This window comes from Pantherophis guttatus, chromosome 5 (genome assembly GCF_059756535.1).
Source record: "Pantherophis guttatus breed Tessera chromosome 5, ASM5975653v1, whole genome shotgun sequence".
Lineage (NCBI taxonomy): Eukaryota > Metazoa > Chordata > Lepidosauria > Squamata > Colubridae > Pantherophis > Pantherophis guttatus.
The window spans coordinates 36104400-36120229 of NC_142067.1; the positions used below are offsets into that span (position 1 = coordinate 36104400).

The 15830-nt window shown below is 37.5% G+C and overlaps 1 protein-coding gene across 1 annotated transcript in view; it reads right to left on the reverse strand.

The window, feature by feature from the left end:
• MYH15 (myosin heavy chain 15) overlaps nt 1-15830 on the reverse strand; it is a 93324-nt gene that overhangs the window by 22951 nt on the left and 54543 nt on the right. The window contains exons 28-33 of the mRNA XM_034413066.3: nt 13896-14285; nt 12374-12500; nt 9066-9184; nt 8222-8418; nt 7091-7440; nt 2368-2492 (exon numbers count right to left, since the gene is read on the reverse strand). Of these exons, the coding sequence (XP_034268957.2) occupies nt 2368-2492; nt 7091-7440; nt 8222-8418; nt 9066-9184; nt 12374-12500; nt 13896-14285 (1308 nt within the window). The remainder of the gene's footprint in view (nt 1-2367; nt 2493-7090; nt 7441-8221; nt 8419-9065; nt 9185-12373; nt 12501-13895; nt 14286-15830) is intronic.

A 15830-nucleotide genomic window follows, 5' to 3' on the forward strand; every position in this document is an offset into this window, starting at 1 on the left:
AGTACAAAAGTCAAAGGGCAACAAAATTTTGAGAGAGTTTTTCTTCACCTTCTGATGGTGAGGGACCATAATCAACAGTTTGGGAATAGCAGTCTATACTGGACAGGGCAGTGGATTTTTATTTTTTAAAAAAACACCTCCCACTATTTTAAGCCTATTTCAGTGCTTACACTACAGTTTCTGGATGTCTCCTGCAGATTTTCACAACTGTCATCAGAGCCCACTAAAAAGAAACTCTGAGGACATACATGGCCCTGGGTTCTTTGCATTGGATGACTGCAAAATGCATTGCTTAGAAAACAGAATCAAAAATAAAAATCCTCCTTGTAGTTTTATAGAACAACTGTTTTAATGAGGATGCCAGGTTGCATTCTAGACTGTTTTATCAAGGTAAAGTTTTCAAGTCACCCAATGGATATATAGTGCTCAGGTAAATCCAATTCTATTTATGCTGCATATGTTATATATCAAAGTCTCTCTCTCTCTCTCTGTGCATGTGTGTATATATGGTGTCTACAGTACACATACATATACATACATATACATAAGCATATGTATACAAGCATATACATATATGCTTGCTTTGAAACTGTGGAACCAAGCATGCTGTTCCTCTGCTGTAATACCAAAACCTTTTTATTTGATGGGGAAATCCCTGCAAAACATAAGATAGCCTGCAAAAAATTTTTAAAAAGAAAGACAGATTAATAAAATGATACATGTGGCTGATTCAGAGCTTATTTTCAGCATCAGTGCATTCCCAATACTGCTAGCTAAATAGATGGTATATTTCCTTTTAAAATAAATGAATGATTTTTTAAAATTTTAATTTATGACAGTGCTATTGAACATATTCATTTAACTTGTAATGTAAACAGATGATAATCAGATACACTATATACCTAAGAGAGCACAGAAGAACATAGATATAAAAAGATGAAATCAACCTGATGATTACCATTTCATAAAAACACAGAAAAACATGTCTTGGCTGGAAATTTCCAACAATGAGGGCAGAAAACACCTGGATATTTGTAGCCAAGGCAAGTGAATGTGATTTTTAAATGTAACAATTTTTCCATACTCGTACATTTACAATAATATTGGATATCTTATTGGCCAATTGGGTAATAAGAGAATTTGGATTACAGCCAAAGAACAAGAAGCATTTATTTCTGAATCTATGTAGCACTATAATTAAAAGGTTTTATAGCCATTTTCACTTTTCCAGATTGCCCAAGAGGTTGTACAAAGTAAATAAGATTTCCAAATTTATTTTCACTTTGGGATGAGGCATAAAAACACCACTTTCAAGAGGAAGAAAGACCCCACAATTGTAAAAAAGTTACTTTTGATCCAATGCTTCTTTTGCAAATTGACCAAACTCCAACCTTTGCTAGTTGGCTATAATATAGTTTAGCATGTTGGGCAACCACAGAGTGCATGCTCAGTTTATAATTCAGCATATTGTGTTCTGGATCAATTAGATAAACCAGGGATGAAATTCAAAATTTTTCCCTACCGGTTCTGTGGGTGTGGCTTGGTGGGCATAGCAGGGGAAGGATACTGCAAAATCTCCATTCCCACCCCACTCTGAGGCTAGCCAAAGGTGGTATTTGCGGTTCTCCAAACTACTCAAAATTTCCGCTACCAGTTCTCCAGAAACTTTTAGAACCTGCTGGATTTCACCCCTGAGGTAAACCATGGCTAAATTAACCAGGGGTAAGCATGCATTTATGAATGTGCCCTCAGAGCAAATCAAAAGTAATAAATTGGCAAGCTACATAATGTGAAATATGTATTTGCATTTACCCTACATCCTTTTTAAATTGTAGCTCTCTCTAGATATGCAACTGATAATTATCTGATTGTAACAGTTGGAAGAGAAGATTTAGCCCTTTCTTCTCTTTATGAGGTCTTAAGAAAAGCACTTCTTCAGAAGCTACACTTCACTGGGGACGCGGCAGGAATTTCCTGAATTCAAAAGCCAGGATTTCCCTCAAGATTACAACAGAGGAGTAAAAGAGTCAGAGCGTCCCTCTGTCTGCCTTCTTTGATTTGGATAATTATCATCTCCCCCAGCTGATTCTATTTGCATGTTAAATGCAAATGTCAGTTTAAAATTATGCAAATTTGCTCTTTAATTGTTTTACTAATTTACCTTTCCCAACAAATTATCTCTCATACAGAATAATTGTTTTCAAATTCCCAGAGTTCTCTTAACTCTTTTAAGACTTTATTTCCACAACATTAAGACTCCCAGATTTGGGAGGCAAATATCAGACAACTACTACTGGTAGCAAAGAATTCTGAATATTTGCAACCCAGGTTAGGTATCCTTCACATTCTTCCAAATCTTTATTTTACCTCAGCTTCTTCCAGGGCTAGCTGGACTTCTGCTTTTTCTTGTTCAGTCTGCTTCTTCATTTTCTCTAGTTCATGAAGGTTCTTGTTTCCTTCACTGATCTGATCAGTTAGATCTGCAATTTCCTCTGTAAGAATTTTTAAAAACAACAATGAAGGAATAATGATCTGAAGACCCTCCCTTTCTTCTAAACCAATGTCTGTGCACATGCATGTGTACACTTTTGTGTTTGTGTGCCATCAAAGCTGAAAGATGTTGAATGTTTATTTTATTTAGCAAATAAAATACACACAGTGACTCTGCATGGCATACAGCAATGAATTAAATTGAATTGAACACCCCCTGCCCCAAAACCCATTCCCTGGCTTTGGATCAACTTAAAAGCCCCCAAGTTCATTGACAGAACTATGTCATCAGGGTCTTTTGAAGACAATTTTATTTCCAGGGGAATCATATTCCACAGAGAAGGAGGAAGAGAAGGCCCTATTTTTGGTCCCACACAATATATTTCCTTAACAGGTGGGTCACACAAGATGCCCTGCTTTCCTGCTCTAATGGACTGGATAGATATAACTGGAGAAAGGCACTCCTTCAAATAACTTGATCCCAAGCCATGTAGGGCTTTAAAGGTAATAACAAGGACCTTAAACTGCCCCAGAAAAAAATCAGCAGCAATGAAGCCCAGCTCTGCAAAAAAGGTGAAACATACACAAATTTGGGCTTGCACAAAACTACACAGGCCATTGAATTTTGAGCCAATTAAAGCTTTCAAATACTGTCCAATGGTAGTCCCATGTAGAGCACATATTATAATGCATCATTGGTTCCTACAAGGTAGAATAAGAAGGATCTCTAAGTTCTGTCAATTAAAACAATTTCCAGATAAACATGGGATATTTGAATAACCGCACTGTTATTTTTAATGATGATTTGCATACATGGATCAGACTGGTTATATTCCAAAAATGGGTATGATAAAAACTGGACCAATAGGAGCACTTGGGAACCAGCAAGATATCTACAAAATCTAACTCTGAAAATAGTATTTTTTCAAAGTCAGACATAAGATCTTGCCATCTGCACTACTGCAAGACTGATACTCTAAACCCTATTAACTGAGCATACCTGCCCACTCAGCATCAAGAAGACTGACACAATGACTGGCACCATTGAGACTCTAGAAAGAGTTCAGAGAAGACCAACAAAGATGATTAGGGGACTGAAAACTAAAACATATGAAGAATGGTTGCTGGAATTGGGTATATCTAGTTTAATGAAAGGAAGGACTAGGGGTGATATGAAGCAGTCTTCCAATATCTCAGGGATTGCCACAAAGAAGAGGGAGTCAATCTATTTTCCAAAGCACCTGAAGGCAGGACAAAAAGCAATGGATGGAAACTAATCAAGGAGAGAAGCAACCTAGAACTAAGGAGAAATTTCCTAACAATTAGAACAATTAATCAGTGGAACAACTTGCCTCCAGAAATTGTGAAGTTGGAATATTTAAGAAGAGATTGGACAACCATTTGTCTGAACTGGTATAGGGTTTTCTGCCTGAGCAGGGGGTAGATAGACCTCCAAGGTCTCTTCCAACTCTGTTATTCTGTTGTAATACATATATTGCATGTATTACTACATTGTAAATTCTACAGATATCAAGTATATTTATATTCTGTCCCTAATATATAAATTTACAGGAAGACCAGGCAATTCCATGTGAACCATCTTCTAGAAGATGTGAAACTGTTTATCACCTGTGCAGTAGCCAAATTCTGTATTGTTATTATAAAAAAAGCACAACTGGTTACAGAAAAAAAATCACTTCAGTTTTATCACTTTCAATTTAACAAGTACCAGCTATTTTGTTTTTAGATTGTTTTTTTTACTTCAGTCTATAATGTTTTAGATTTACATTTGTACAAGTAATTAATGCATTATAGCAGTGTATGTCAAATTTTTATTAATAATTATATTATGCCGATAGTTTATCTCATCTATTCAAATTTACTTTGATGTTGCATTTTCTAACATTTTGGCTGATCATTGATCAAATTATTACTATTATTATATACACAAAAATGTGAAATCAGAGCTTCTGGTTCTTTAGCTGGTGTTGGACTTCATACACATTGAATTCTTCCTAAGAACCTAAGATGTAGTAATATATCAGCATAGTATATGCGCAGATCCAAACAATGTGGCTTTTTGAAACTGACAGGTGGAAACTTTGCCAATGTATATGTTCTCTAAGTATCACCCAAGATTTATTATTATTATTCTGTTATTTTTGATGAAAAGAGGGTGCTATATTATCATTAGAATACATAAGTTATAAGGAAATACTGATCATATAATAATAGTATACTACTATTTTGAAGAATATTCATTATGAACTGACTTAGGTCAGAAGCATGACAAAAATGCTATGTCTTTGTCTTCATATGCTTATTCCATCTATCTACAAACAACTGAAACTTTTATGTCTATAAACTTTAATTTGGTGAAACAGTGGATCACAGGGCACCAATTTTGGAACTAATTACCTCAAATGGGCTAAGTTACAGAATGAATCCAAAATCCAGGACCCATGACTCCCATGAGCAAATTTGTGGTGGTTTAAATATTGCTGTCACCAAGAGGTTCAGTAGAATGGTTCCACCCTAACCTTCCAGAAGCCAGGAAGACCTGTCCCATCATGGATGCCAGATGCTGGTCAGCCATGGTCAAGCTGGCAGGAAGTTGGAAGTCACTCCTGCTGTTGCTGCTTTTTTGCCCTTGTTCATTTTATTTTTCTTTAGGTAAGGAAATATATCTGAAATGATGGTACACAGATTATGTGGTTCACATATAAAGAGAGACATGGTATTGTTTAACACCAGGTTATTTCGGTGAAAATAATTGTATCTTCTGTGCCATGCTTTTCTATGGATGGACACTGTTCCTTTGTTCTGATAAATCAGTATCATGTACTCATTGTTTTATATGAGGAAACTATAGGAAATAGACTACCTCGATCCTTACCAATCTGGTTTCAGGCGTGATCACAGCACGGAAATGGCATTGGTCACCCTAGTAAATGATCTCTGGCGGGCCAGGGATGGGGGTTGTTCCTCCATCCTGGTCCTTCTTGACCTCTCAGCGGCTTTTGATACCATTGACCATGGTATCTTGCTGCAGCGGCTCAGGGGGATAGGGATAGAAGGCACTGTTTTACAGTGGTTCTCTTCCTACCTCTCTGGTCGCTTGCAGGCTGTTTGGGCGGGGGGTCAGGGATCCTCCCAGAGGCCCCTCAGTTGTGGAGTGCCTCAGGGATTGGTTCTCTCCCCTCTGCTCTTTAACATCTACATGAAACCGCTGGGTGAGATCATTCGTGGTTTTGGGGTGAGGTATCATCAATATGCTGATGATACCCGGCTTTACATCTCCACCCCTGACCACCCTAGGGATGCCCTTTCTGTGATGTCCCACTGCCTGGAAGCAGTGCAGGTTTGGATGGGGAGGAACAGACTCAGACTCAACGCTTCCAAGACTGAGTGGCTGTGGATGACGGCATCCCGGGATCTGGAGGTTCCATCTTTAGTGATCGGGGGAGAGACCCTTACTCCCTCCGATAGGGTCCGCAACTTGAGTGTCCTCCTGGATTCTCGGCTGTCCTTGGATGATCATCTGACGGCCATAACCAGGGGGGCTTTCGCACAGGTGCGTCTTGTGTGCCAGTTGCGCCCTTTTCTAGACCGGGATGCCCTTGCCACGGTCACTCATGCCCTCATTACCTCTAGGTTGGACTACTGTAACACCCTCTACATGGGGCTGCCCTTGGGATGCGTACAGAGGCTCCAGCTAGTCCAGAATGCAGCCGCGCGGGTAATTACGGGGGCTTCTTGATACTCCCGTGTAACACCTCTCCTGCGTGAGCTGCACTGGCTGCCAGTGGCGTTCCAGATTCGTTTCAAGGTGCTGGTGCTTACCTATAAAGCCCTTCATGGCTTAGGCCTGGGGTACTTGTAGGACCATCTCCTACCGCTCTCCCATCGTCCTGTGCGCTCTCACAGAATGGGCCTCCTCAGGGTGCCGTCAGCCAAACAATGTCGGCTGACAGCCTCCAGGAGGAGAGCTTTCTCTGTGGGAGCTCCGACCCTCTGGAATGGATTGCCCACCGAGCTCAGGACAGCCCCTGACCTCCTTTCCTTCCATCGCGAGCTGAAGATGTGGCTCTTCCGTCAACTCAACTGATCCATTTGGGTGTACACTGTTATAATTTTAAACTGTTTTAATTGGGGTGTTGATTTTAATTTTATCTTGTTGTGATTTGTATTGGAAATTGTCATTTTGTAAGCCGCCTTGAGTCCCTCGGGAGAAAGGCAGCATATAAATCGCAATAATAAATAAATAAATAATAAATAAATATTAGATATCTGTCTATTCTACCATTCCAGGAACTTAATGTGTTTGGCAAATACCATGGCAGTTAAGACTTTTTAGAGTTACTCTACTGATTTTAAGAAAGTTAATGCTTTTGATATGAAAGTTCTTTTTGGTACTTCAGAGGTGAAGTTCTAGACAAATAAGTCCAGATCATACCTGGATCTTTATGACACGAGGCTTTTATTTACCTTCCTTTTAGGTAGGCAAATTGCTCTGTATCTTTGTGGGTTAAGGCTTCCAAGCTCCTTATACAAATTATTCATGACTTCCCTGCAGTATCCTTGGTAACGAATGACCTACCTTGGAGATTCTTGTTTTCTCTTTTTAAGGTCTCTGTATTGTCTAGGCTTTCTTCATATGCATTCTTCAGTTTAAATAATTCTGTACTGAGGCTCCTAGATTCCTTCTGGGCACTCTCAAGCTCTGCTTGGGACTCTTCATACTTCTGTTTCCATTCTGCAATAATCCTGTCAAAATTGCGCTGCTTCTTGTCCAGAACTCCTGCAGCTGAGTTGGCCTTTTCCAAGTCGATCATTATGTCCTCCAATTCATTCTGCAGTCGGTGTTTTGTCTTTTCCAGAGATGAGCATTTGGCATTGGCAGCTTCAATGGCTTCCTCTGCCTCCTGGAGACGAGCAGCCAATTTTTTCCTGATAGCAGATATTCATAATAAATCAACCCATCCAAAAAAGTCTGACTTTTACAAAAATCAAACAATCTATTATTCAGTTAATGCTATTGAACTTTCTTTGTTACATATTGGCAAAAGTTTGTTTCCAGGTATAGAGTATTTTTGCAACACCTGGCCAGCGCAGAATTTGGGGACTTCTGAAACCAGTGGATCTCAGGAATCAATTCTGATCTGTTCCAAAGTTTTTTCTGGTGACTCATTCTATATAATATTTACATAAAACTGCTTTGAGATTTCTGCTATAGTTTCACCACTAGGTTCTACTTTTCTTTTTCACATATTCATACCAGTTTGTAAAAAGAATATACAGGTAGTCCTTGACTTACAACAGTTCCTTTAATGGCCATTCGAAGTTAGAACGCCACTGAAAAAATTGACTTATGACCATTTTTCATACTTATGACTGTTGTAGCATCCCCATGGTTACATGATTTACATTTGCATGCTTGACAACTGCTTCATATTTATGATGGCTGCAGTGTCCCTGGGTTATGTGATTCCCTTTTGTGTCCTTCTAACAAGCAAAGTCAATGGAGAAGTCAGATTCATTTAAGAACTGTGTAACTAATTTAACAACTGCAGTGATTCACTTAACCAATGTGGCAAGAAAAGTCGTAAAATGAAGCAAAACTCACTTAACAAATGTCTGACTTAGTAATATAAATTCTGGGCTCAAGTGTGGTTGTAAGCCGAGAACTGTCTGTAGTGAAAAGTTAAACAGTAACTACGATGTCTCTTACTTAGCTTCTTCAAGTTCTTCTGTTCTTTGGATAGCATCTGTTTCATACTTAGTTCTCCATTGTGCTACTTCTGCATTCCCTTTAGAAAGTGCCCTCTGCAACTCAGCCTTAGTTTCTTGTTCCTCCTCAAACTGCTCACGCAAGAGGTCACAGTCATGGCGAGAAGCCTGCAGAGCATGGGCCAAAGCATTCTTGGACTGCAGGATAAGGAAACGGGAATTAGCCCATTTTGTAGCAGAAAAAGGAACTACAAGCGGAATTGTAACTAGCAAGTTCCTGTGATTGATTCTTAATTTTGGGTTTTATCTTTTAGATATGAAATTCCCATAAATTACATTCTATCACTTGATCCATAATAACTATCACAACCTTTATTCTGAATTTATAATCCCATTCTGTATTTTAAATGCTGTGGGGGCGCAATGGTTAGAGTGCAGTATTGCAGGCAAATTCTACCGACTGCTAGTAGTTTGATTCTCACCAGCTCAAGTGAACTCAACTCAGCCTTCTACCCTTCTGAGGTGGGTAAAATAAGGACCCAGATTGTTGGGGGCCATATATTAACTTTGTAAACTGCTTAGAGAGGGCAGTAAAGTACTGTGAAGTGGTATATAAATCTAAATGCAATTGCTATTGCTATTTACGCAAATTTTGACAAATAATGATTTGATTTAAAGAAATGAAAAACAATAATGAACCGATTTGCCCTGTCATGCAGATCAGTGCAGTTCCATTGCACTGACATGAGACATGTGATTCCGTACCTATTCACAAACTATCTTAAAATGAGAATTTTTCTCTGGCTGTTTCAGAATCATGCCAGGATTCCTAATGAATGCATTACCTTGGTCTCTTCCTCTAGCTGCCTTCTAAGTTCATCTATTTGTTGAGTGAAAGACAATTTCCCTCGAGAAAGTTGGTTGATAAGTGATTCTTTTTCTTCCAGCAGCCTTGTAAATTCACCTGCCAGAGAGGTATCAAAAGCAATAATGAGCATATGCTTTTTATGACAGGAAAGCAAAATGGAATATATTTTGTTACTTGAGGCAAATATTCTATCAGTTCAGATTATTCTAAAGTGAGATCGCCCTTCAGAGACAATGGGATGGTCTCAGATAGTAAATTGGGTGTTTCATAGTACAAAACATTTGCAGGCTGGCTTACACTTTGCCAAAATTGGAGTTATGTTAGGAATCCAAGATGTCTTCTGGTCACAGAAAAAGCAAAGGAAAAAAACAATGTGATGTTGGACTGAAAAGATGCAGAAACGTAAAGTTTCAGGTTAATGCATAATGTACATATAGTAGCTGTGCTAGCCAGGATATTCAGTTTTATTACAAATGCATCTCCATTGACTTCTACCATGTATGAATACTTAAAGAACACTAAAAAATAGTGCAGAAAGATATTGAAAACAAAATAGCTCTTGCATGCAGAAACAGAAATGAAGGACTGGAAGTCTGATTTAGTATTTCTGTTTGGTATCCTTATTTAAAAACTTGAATATAAATTCACAAACCAGTGTCCAGGATTCAAAAAGCAAACCTTTTTCTGAGCCAAATGCTTTTGACTTTATATAACTATTTGGTGGGAATTAAAGAAATGCAAGTATTCAGTGCACTTATTTTGAATAGTATTTTTCTTTTTAAAAAATGATTAACCGCAGTAATAAAAACTATCTATTGAATAGCCAAGTGGATTGCTATTCAGAAAGTGTGGTCAGAGCAATTTTAAAAGCTGAATATCAATTAGCAATAGAGTGCATATGGTAAACAAGGTATATCGTGCATCTATTTAGATGCTCAGCTAAACAGAAGCTTCAATGAAGGAAGTATGAATGTTATCCCTAGCATTTTCCTCACATTCAACCAGAATTCTGAAATGCATAGAGCAGGGTTTCTCAACCTCAAAACCTCTGAGTTGCTTGGCCGGGGAGTGTGTGGGGGTGGGGGGAGAGATGAAGTCAACACTGCTTAAAATTGCTAAATTAAGAAACACTGTCTTAGAGATTAGGACAAGGTAGGCAAGAGTCATCTTATTGTCTTTGTCTTTTATTAGATTTGGCGAAGGCATGGCATATAAATTTAATAAATAAATAAAACAAAAGATACCCAGGCAATAAAGACTGGACTGGACTGGACTGGACTGGACTGGACTGGACTGGACTGGACTGGACTGGACTAGACTAGACTAGACTAGACTAGACTAGACTAGACTAGACTAGACTAGACTAGACTAGACTAGAATAGAATAGAATAGAATAGAATAGAATAGAATATAGAATAGAATCTTTATTGATTTAGTCATTTGAACATATCAAAAATTTAAAAGTAATACAAATATACAAGTAGATACAAGGAAAACAATAAAATATGTTCATACTAAATCATCATCCCTATAGTTAATTTCATTCTGATCTAAATATTCTGTCTTTTTTACCTTTGATATAAAAGTTTGACCTTTGATATAAAGAGTGCTGTTTTATTAATGATATGCAGGTATGTTCCCTGCAAAAAGTAAGACATTTTCTCCCAGGCGCCCTAGTATTTTTTAAGTTTTTAAATAAGATTCTATATAAACTGCCCTTTCTGCAGAGTATAGTCTGCAGTCAAGAGGGATGTGTCCAATGTCTCCAATAGCTGGTGCTCCAGAGAGTCTTTCTTTAAATCAAACTCCATGAAACCTCCCATAACTTATCATTGTGTCTAATGGCTTAAAACAAACTCTAGGAAAAGCCCTTCTAAGATGTTGAGGTATGTAAGTTGAGGCAGATTTCTGTTGAGAAAAAGTAAGATAAAACACAATAATAAGAATTTTACAGAATTTCATCTAATTGGTGATTAGATGAAATAAAGCTGTGAACTAGCCATGAATAGGAAGGAGTGGAGAAAGCTTTGCTGGAAAACAGCCAACTGAGTTGTGAACCAGCTGAATAATAGATTTAGGAGTGGAGGTGATAATGCTGGAGAGCAGTTAAAGCCAAACTGTGAACCAGTTAAATACAAGGTTAGGAGTGGAGGAAAGCATCCCTGAGAAACAGCTGATTAAGCTGTGAACCAGCTAAAAAGAAACTTAGGAGGAGTGGAGGAGATAATACTGGAGAGCAGTTAAAGCCAAACTGTGATCCAGCCAGAAATAAGGTTAGGAGTAGAGGAAAGCATCCCTGGAAACCAGCTAACTAAGCTGTGATCCAGCCAAAAATAAACTTAGGTGGAGTGGAGGTGATAATGCTGGAGAGCAGTTAAAGCTAAACTGTAAACCAGTTAAATATAAGGTGAGGAGTGGAGGAAAGCATCCCTGGAAAACAGCTAATTAAGCTGTGATCCAGCTAAAAATAAACCTAGGAGGAGTGGAGGAGAAAATGTTGGAGAGCAGTTAAAACCAAACTGTGATCCAGCCAACAAATAAGGTGAGGAGTGGAGGAAAGCATCCCTGGAAACCAGCTAACTAAGCTGTGATCCAGCCAAAAATAAACCTAGGAGGAGTGAAGGAGATATTTTTGAAGAACAGTAAAAGCCAGATTGATAGAAGTGGAGGAAAATACTGCTGGGGAATAGCTATTTAAGTTATGAACCAGTTAAATACTAGAACTAGTTGCAATGGAGAAGAAGCTCGTAATTAGCAAAAACAAAGCATTTTGGGAATAATAAATTATAGATGGAAATGTGGAATAAATTTTAAAGTGAATTGATTTTGAAAGGATTTTAAGAGAGGAGTAAAATATTTTATGTTAAAACTATGGGTATTAGATGTGATTTAAGAAAAATACTGATTTGATTTGGGTCTTAGAAGTAAGGAACATATATGAAATACTGATTGTTAAAATGATAAATGAATATAACAAAGAGCTGTCTATAGTTGGAGTTTAAGATTTAGGGTGATATAGCAGAATGCCAAATATTTAGAATAAGATGTTAGATTGAGTGATAAAAATTGGGTTTGGATTTCTTTGTGTCTTTTTCTTTTTTCTTTTCCTTTTTAAGATGTTAATGGATGAAATTTGGAAGGGAGTGTGAGCAATTGTACTTGTTTTATACCGGATCAAACCCTTGCTCTAAAAAGATGTATTTTATCTATGTTTAAAGAGAAAAATAAATAAAAATTTTCTTAAAAAAAAAAAAAAGAATTGTACCGAACTGTCCAATAACTTACCGTTCTCAGTTTGCAGCTTCCCTTTCTGCGCAGTGAGATCATTTATCACCCGGGTCATTTCATCTACTTTAGTCTTGGCCTCACTGAGATGATCTTCAAAAGTACGGCATAGTTTCTCTGCATTTGCCTAAAGCGATGGAACAAACCTACTGTAAGCAGGAAAGGAATTTATTTGCTGTTTTAATGTTTTCTGGTACATTTTAATGGAATGTCTGTCAGCTGCCTAGAGTTGCTTCTGGTGAGATGCGAGGCATACAAGTTTAATAATAAATAAATGAAATCCAAATAGAAACTTCTCATAGGTAATATTTTACTGGAATTATATCATCCAAAAACAAACATATAGGAATATATAATGACATATGAAATGAAATAAATCATTTAATTAATAATAATTTGGAATTATTTGACTGAATTCATGAAATGAAATATGTTACTTAGACAATAGTATGCTTCTGTGAGCTTTAGACATTCTTTTAGAAACTCTTGTCAGTAGTTGGGAGAGAAAAAAAATACCCCTAAGGAATATTTTACAATTCTTCCACACATCATTTATTATTAAAGAAAAGTAAAATTTAATTTAATTTAATTTATCGAATTTCTATGCTGCCCAACTCCCAAGGGACTCTTGGATGGAAATTTTTCTGAAGAACATGATGTGATTTTACAATAAATTGTCACCCACTTCTGCCAAAGTCCATAAAAGATAGTAGCTTAACATTTCTGCAAATGAGTTCAGAAAATGTCAAAACAGTTTGTAGTCACTAGTTTTAATACTCATTAAATGACTGCTTCATTTAGTAACTAACAGTTTAGTGACTAATTTAGTGACAAGTTACAATGGAGGTCTATAAAGAAAGGAAAACTGAAGTAAGATATGAAATTAGAGTTTTGGATAGTAAAAAAAGGTAATACATTCTCTCTCACTGTGTGTTTGTGCATACACATACTCCCACATACATACAAACAAACAAACACACACACACACACAAACACAAACACACACACACACACACACACACATACATGGTGATTAGGGTGTCACCATTGACAGGGGAGACAAGGTTGAAATCCTGGTTGGTACTTACCTTACCAGTAGGGGTCCTAACGCTTCACCTGCCTATCTCAAATACGGGAATCTAAGAGAGTCATGCTGGCTCAGATGACACTTGAACTAACAAGATCCATATCAGATGTTGGGGAGCCAGGGCAACCTGACAATAAGTGAGCTCCTGGAACCAATCATACATGGATAGGACAAAAGATCCTGGAATTGATGAAATGTCACTACAATAGCAGATCTAATGAGAATGGATATATAAAACTATGCGGGAACTATGGATGGACAGAAAACCATAGCCACACTAACTGAGAAACAGCAAGTTACCCAGCTCTTCAACATAATGAAGAGGAAACTGTTCTTACAACTTAAATAGACAAACTATCTAGCTAAATCTCTACATCTACTGCATCTATCTCTCTATAGATCCCCATTCAAACTTTCATATTAAATTGCTTTTACCTTTCCCTTGACCAGCTGCTCCATGTTAGATGATAGATCATCGACCTCTAACTTCAGCTCACTTTTCTCTTTTTCCAGTTTTTGTTTGACCCTCTGCAAATTGTCAACTTGCTCCCCAAGCTCTGCCATGCTGTCAGCATGCTTCTTCCTTAGTGTAGATGCAGTAGCTTCGTAATGCAAAGTGGCTTCTTCAAGGTCCCGTCGTAATTTGAGAAACTCTGCCTCACGTTTCTTGTTCATTTCCAGTTGTGCTGAAGTAGCACCTCCAGCTTCCTCTAGTCGCTCACTCAGTTCTTCTAGTTCTCGGGCCAGATCTGATCGCTGCTTCTCCACTTTTGCTCGGGCAGCCCTTTCTGCTTCCAGTTCTTCCTCCAACTCCTCTATACGGGCCTATCAGACAAATTAAACACTCTTATGTATTCCACTTATATGTGCTACAAACTGTATATATAATCTGAATGTATACTTAATTTTGAACCTTATTAAGTTCTCTCTTCACCTAGTTGAACATGAATCTGAGCTTCAGGCCTTTCAAAATTCTGTACCAACTTAGTGGGCAGAAAGAGAAATCCTTCAACAATCTATTAAGGGCAAGACTCCCTCTTAGCTGTGACAGTACACTACTAATCAAAAAGTCCCAGGGGGTGACTCCTTCATAAAGGACTTTCTTGGGATTTATTGATATGTGTACAGCTTGGGAAGCTACTGATCGCTGACTGAGCAATAAAATGGCAGAATACATCTTTTGACCACTTCTCTGTTCAATAAGTTCAAATACCATCTATGAAATTTCCTCTGAATTTATTTTCTCCTTTATCCTAATTTGTAAAACACAAAATCAATGATCAGAGTGAAAGAGAACCAGAAGAAAAAAAAGCAGGATAATATTCTGCATTAGTTAGAATATTAATTGTAGACCAAAAAACACCATAGCATAATGAAGCCTAAGTTCTATCATCCCCAGGCAGCATTATTACTGGAATGACAAGAGTTGCAGTTCAACATATAATTGGATAGGAAAAACCATAGAGACATTAAAATGAAGGTAAATGTCTGATATGTATTCTGAATACACAGTGAATTTACGATGTTTCCACCTGTCTGGAAAGGTAGTTTTGTACCATTTCCCCATGACATCAGCCTGCAGTTGTATTTGAAATTATATGGAATACACTATTGAACTTTGCAGGATTTAGTCTAACTATGCATAGAATTATTCTAAGGGCTACTTGAGATGCAAAAATCCCAGTGCAAATTTTGATGGAAGTGGTAAATAGATATTTTTAAATCTAGAGTGTCTTATGCCCCTTTAAAATTCAAAGAAGCATTAATTACAAGGTAAAGAGAAGCTCTTTTTGTAGTTCTCATCCATGTTTTGACTCTGAACTAGAACTGTCAAAATGGCTTAGTTGCATATTCTACTTCTGGGCAATGAGCAAGTTGCAGCATTATTAATGGCACTTCCCATAACCTCCCCTCCAAAGAGAAATGAAAACTAACTTTGTCAGCTGTTAAACCAAGATGATCATGGAGCCTCCATAGATCAATAGCTAAGGGGAGTATTTTTATTCCTGGAAGGGCTTTGCTCCTGTACAAATTCAGTGTTGATGTCACATATCAACACAGTTCATGTTGTCTTCTTCCAAGATACAATCTTATTCTGTAACTCACCAGCCGCTATATACTTATAATCAAGGGTATTCAGAGAGATGTTTTTGTTTTTGCTGAGTATCTTTTCTCCCTCTCCAATTCACTTTCTCTCATATATCTTTCTTTCCAAGTGTCTCACCTACTCTTTTATGATTGCCAATCCAGCAACTAAGTCCTGCCTATTAGTTGGACCCCTGCAGTTCTGGAAGGAGATTTCAAACCTGTTTTTCTCAAGTGATCGATAGTTTTTTTTTGTTTTTTTTTGAAAAGTGCAAAATAAAACTC